The sequence below is a fragment of the Hydra vulgaris genome, chromosome 11, assembly GCF_038396675.1.
Source record: "Hydra vulgaris chromosome 11, alternate assembly HydraT2T_AEP".
Classification (NCBI taxonomy): domain Eukaryota; kingdom Metazoa; phylum Cnidaria; class Hydrozoa; order Anthoathecata; family Hydridae; genus Hydra; species Hydra vulgaris.
The window spans coordinates 28,538,860-28,544,797 of record NC_088930.1 but is presented as its reverse complement, the minus strand read 5'-3'; the positions used below and the strand labels follow the sequence as shown (position 1 = coordinate 28,544,797).

At 34.1% G+C, this 5,938-nt stretch overlaps 1 protein-coding gene across 1 annotated transcript; it reads left to right on the top strand.

Annotated features, from left to right (window-relative positions):
• The first annotated feature begins 955 nt into the window (after positions 1 to 955).
• Positions 956 to 2,893, top strand: LOC136086961 (uncharacterized). The gene has a single exon (XM_065809462.1). It carries the CDS (start codon positions 956 to 958, stop codon positions 2,891 to 2,893), a length of 1,938 nt encoding a protein of 645 aa, XP_065665534.1.
• The last annotated feature ends 3,045 nt before the right edge of the window (positions 2,894 to 5,938 follow it).

Below are 5,938 nucleotides of genomic sequence, written 5' to 3'. Positions count from 1 at the left end.
TGCTTCCACTGGTAATTGCTAAAAATGGTAACACAAAAACAGCTTAAAGACGCTCTGGAAAACGCTGATAAAATTGCCAAAGAAGAGCTTAAACAAGCTCTTCATGTAATTAAATCACTTACTGCCAGAATTGATGAACTTACTAATAGAATTGATTTGCAGGATATTGAAATAAAGTCCCTGAAAGATAGCAAAAGTAGTGAAAAGCCTTTGTTATCTAAATTAGTTGAACAAGTCAACAAACCCGGTACATTAGCAAACGTAGCTGTAGTGAGCGCGCTCAATAAGCATAATAGGGACGTGACTAATAGAGAGAAGAGAATTGCTGTGTTTGGTCTACCTGAATCTGTAAAAACTCAACCAAGCGATATAGCTAAAGATGACACCGCGGAATTCAAAAAGGTTATGGCATCCTTAAATAAATCAGTCAATATAGTCAGAGTTGAACGTTTCAAAAAAAATAAGAACTTTAATTCTGGTAAACCTGCTCCTCTTATAATTGAAGTTGATTCGGTATCTATCAGAAACGACGTTATAGCATCGGCAAAACAATTAGCATCGGGCAATTTTAAAGATATATTTATACGTCCTGACCGCACAGCAGCAGAACAAAGTGAATTCAATAAATTAAACTCAGAAAGAAAAGCAGCTAATTCTGACCTTGACAAGCTTGGAAAACTTGACAAGCCCTTTAGATTTGTCATCCGCAGCGATAAATTGCGATGCATTGATGTCTCACAGGAAGTTGAAATCAATGGTCGTAAAAAGCATCCTTTCATCAAATGGAAAGATGCACATGCAGCCAGAATTGCAAAAACACAATGAATCAAAGTGTTTACCTGCGAATATTTATTTAAATGCATTAAATACAAAAATAAAATCTGCTAAACCTAACCCTAAAAATACATTTTTAAAATGTTTTTATACTAACGCAACTTCCCTTAATCCGGATAAAATGAACGAATTATCTGCACTTTGTGACATAAACATGTATGATTTAATCTTTATTTCTGAGACATGGTTTACTGAAATATCTGCTTCTCAATTGAATAACTACTCACTAGTAAAGAAAAATCGAATTAGTCACGGTGGAGGTGTTGCTATCTACATCAAGCGTGATCTAGGCGTGAATGAGGTATCTGATCGTCATCTAAGAGAGATCTTAAACAACAGCAACTCCGAACAAATATGGTGTGAAATTAAAATCGGTAACGAAATTGTTCTTATTGGTTGTGTCTATAGACCACCTTTATCGAATATAAATGATATAAATAAAACAATTATATTGGCTAAGCAAGCTGTTGATAGAAAAGCGTATAGTTGTATGTTACTAGCAGGTGATTTCAACTTTCCGGAAATCAAATGGCACGATGATGACAGGAACGAATTACTAAGTGGTCAAAATAGTGCGGCAAGTGTTTTTCTTGATACTTTGGCTAATCATAACCTAGAACAATTAGTTGATTTCTCAACATTCGAAGCATCTATTGGTAAAGCAAAAAACATTTTGGATTTAATTATTACAGACTTATCAACAAGAGTAATCAACTTATCTAGCTCTCTGCCGTTAGGTAATTCGTCACAAGGTCATCGCATACTGAGTTGGGATTATGTCGTCCTTTCTAAAAATGAGACTACTTTCTCAAACAAAAAATATGACTTTAATAAAGGTGACTATATAAATTTCGGTAAAAAGATTATGGAAACTAACTGGAAGCAATTATTTGAAAATAAAAACACTAATGAGTGCTATGAACTTTTCTGCAATAAATATAATAAACTCAGCAAGCAATTTATTCCGTTAAAAAAAGTCCATACCACCCGTAATGCGCCGTGGATGAATAAGGAGGTACTGGCTATGATAAAGCAAAAAAAACAACTGGGCAATTACTTATCTGCGACTAACTGGCGATCAGCGACACTGATTCGTGAATATAGGAAACTAAGAAGTCAAGTGCAGAAAGCATGTAAACGTCGTGTTCGAGTATTTGAAGCACAACTAGCATCAGATAAAAGTAATCCTAAAAGGGTGTACGCTTATGCTAAGGCGCAACAGAATGTTCATGTATCTATTAGTGCTATATCTAATGCAAAAGGTGAAACGTTAACAGAGGGAATACATATCGCAAACAGACTTAACGAGCACTTCAAATCAGTTTTTGTAGATGATAGTAAAAGTAGTCAGTTACCTATTTTTGAGAGAAGGCATTATCAAGAAGACTTAGGCGATATAACTATTAACTTTGAAGCGACGCTAGCTTATTTGAAAAGTTTGAACCCGAATAAATCTATTGGTGCTGATAACATTAGTCCAAAGGTACTTAAAGAATGCGCAGCTCAAATGACTTACTCTCTTACTTTACTTTACAATAAAGCACTGTCCGAAGGCTCAACACCTACAGCTTGGAAACAGTCACACGTCACACCGTTGTTTAAAAAAGGTAGTCGTCTTGATGCCGCTAATTACAGACCAGTGTCTATCACATCAGCTCCATGCAAAGTAATGGAAAAGATTATCAGGGAACAGATAACTAAATATCTTGAAAAAACGAGCAGCATCTCACATAATCAACATGGATTTATGTCCAAAAAAGGATGCACATCTAACTTATTGGAGAGTGTCGACTACATCACGAAAGCGTTAAGTAAAAGAAATTTTGTCGATATTGCATTTTTGGACTTCGCGAAAGCGTTTGATAAAGTTTCTCACCGTAGACTACTTCATAAATTGAAAGCATATGGGATTAATGGCAATGTTCTAAAATGGATTGAGTCATTTTTGATTAGTAGAAAACAGCGAACTGTTTTAGGTGAACACTCTAGCGACTGGACCGATGTTCTAAGCGGACCTCAAGGGTCTGTACTTGGTCAACATTATTTATCATTTATGTAAATGACTTAACGGATAAGTTAAAATCAGTTCATAAAATCTATGCTGACGATACTAAACTGTTACAAGAAATAAGACCTGAGTTTCACGATGCTGATTGCCTGATCCTACAAAATGATTTAAACATTGTCACAGAATGGTCAAAGGAATGGCTGATGGAGTTAAATGTTCAAAAATGTAAAGTTATGTACCTTGGTTATGGAAATAGTAATCATGAATATGTAATGAATGATGGAAATGCATCACTTACTCTTGAGGCAACGGATATTGAGAGGGACCTGGGTATCTTCATATCTAATGATCTAAAATGGAATCAACACATACAGGTTGCAACACGTAAAGCGAGTATGATACTTGGCCTATTAAAAAAGACATTTAGATCAAGAGATATGGAAGTTTGGAGTAAGTTATACACTACGTATGTTAGGCCGCACCTGGAATTCGCTATTCCGGTATGGTGTCCTTACTTAAAAGGTGACATCAAAGAAATCGAAAAAATTCAGCGCAAAGCAACAAAAGTACCTCATGATTTAATAGGATTACCTTACGCTGAAAGGTGTCGTCGGCACAATTTTATTACTTTGGAAACTCGCAGGAGACGTGGCGACTTAATCCAACAGTTTAAGCTAGAAAACGGTTTTGAGAGTATCAATTGGCATAATCCACCAATTCGCAGATCATCTTCCAATGTCCTAATGCGTGAATTCACATATAATAATGCTCGTCACAATTTTTTTACAAATCGTATTGTCAATGATTGGAATAACTTGCCGTCAGCATGCAAAAAGGTTCCGTCAGTTAACGCATTTAAGAATAGAATTGACAAGTATTTTTTTTCTCCAGCTGCAAACAGTACATCTTTTACTGAAGATGAGCTACACGTTTATTAATTAATTCGTGCTTTAGCAGCTACAAATATTGGCTTTTTAGATACTATTTGTCATAGATGTAAACTTGAATTAAATGAAAGCAATCTTTTTTCCCTTTTCCCAATTTTGATATCAACTTACTTGCTATGAACAACAATTGCTTTTTTTTTTTTACTTAAAGTTTATATTTCACAAACCATAAATTTTTGTATAATTTTGTTTGTTTGGTTTTTAATTATTTGTCATTTTATCTACGAGGACTTATTTAAATATATTACTATTACTATTACTAGTCTTGCTTTAAAGTATGAAATGATTTTTCACAAAATTTTTTTCATAGTCTAAAGTCTAGTCATAGTCTAAGGATATAAAGTTGATTGTAAACATCGTATACTTTAATTAACAAATCATTTTATCTTTTAGTAAAAAATAAAATGTAAAAGTTTTACAAAAGTTATACATTTCTATTTAACGGATAAACTTGTAAGACAACATAAATATATACCCAGCATAAGTTTATTACTGTATATAGAAGTTAATATATAAAGTTGCAAACTTTATATAGTTTATATAGATTTTGATTTATATAGTTAATGATTAACTAAACAAAAATTATGAAAAATAATGATTATATAATGAGTATATAATTAACTTAATCATATATGAATAACAAATAAATATATGAAAAAATAAGCCTGTAATAAGATTATAAAACTCTCCTTATGTATCTTCATAGTAATTTGCTTTTATTTTAGATGCAAACACCACGAAAATATGGAAAATGGAAAGTAGAAAACTTGAAAAAGGCTGTTGAAGCAATAAAACAAGGAGAAATCAGCTTAAATGAAGCCGCTTATGAATTTTGTATTCTAAAAGCAACTTTGTCAAGGCATATAAATGAAAAAAACAAAGTTGCTGTTGCAAATGTGAAATTTCATGGTTGACATGGTTGACCTTACCTAATGAAATTGAAACAGAACTAGCTGATCACTGTTTATTATTAGAATCGATGTACTTTGGATTAAGGATTGATGATCTTCGTCGTCTAGCATTTGATATTGCGGAAGCTAACAACATCACACATAATTTTAACAAACAAACACGAATGGCAGGAAAAAAGTGGTATTATGCATTTATGCAAAGGCACCCACAACTGTCGCTTCGTGGGCCTGAATCAACATCAATTGCACGTGCACAAGGTTTTAATAAAGAGCGAGTGCAATCTTTCTTTAATTTACTTTCAAAGTTATACATGGAAGAAAAGTTAACTCCAGACAGACTTTATAATATGGATGAAACTAGTTTATCAACAGTACAAGATGGTCAGATAAAAATTATTTGTGCAAGGGGCAAAAAACGAGTTGGAATTATGACTAGTAGTGAACGAGGAAATTCAGTAACAGCTGTAGTTTGTGTATCTGCAGCAGGATTTTATGTTCCACCAATGTTAATATATAAACGCAAAAGAATGAAGCCAGAAATAACAAATGGTGCACCTCCAGGAACTGTATTTAGTACTCAAGAGAAAGGATGGATGTCAAATGAAGGTTTTTTAGATTGGCTAAATCATTTCATTAAAGTTGTTAAACTTTAAAACAATCAAAAGTTTTGTTGATACTTGATGGTCATGTTACACATTATCTATCTAGCACGAAATGCTGGAGTGCGTATGGTATCACTACCTCCCCATACTACACACAGACTGCAACCATTAGACGTTGCGTTCTTTGGACCATTTGGTACATACTATGATGAAGCTATGCGAAAATGGATGCGGTCACATATATCACAACCAGTAACAACTTGGCAAGTTGCAGAATTATTTGGTGACGCATATAGTCAGGCAGCATCATTGAGAATTGCTATGAAAGGATTTCAGGCTGTGGGTTGTGGCCTTTGGACATAAATGTATTCACTGATTCTGATTTTACAGCCTCTTCGTTTACTGATGTTGATCCTTCAAACAATCTGCAAACAGACTGCAACCATTAGACGTTGCGTTCTTTGGACCATTTGGTACATACTATGATGAAGCTATGCGAAAATGGATGCGGTCACATATATCACAACCAGTAACAACTTGGCAAGTTGCAGAATTATTTGGTGACGCATATAGTCAGGCAGCATCATTGAGAATTGCTATGAAAGGATTTCAGGCTGTGGGTTGTGGCCTTTGGAC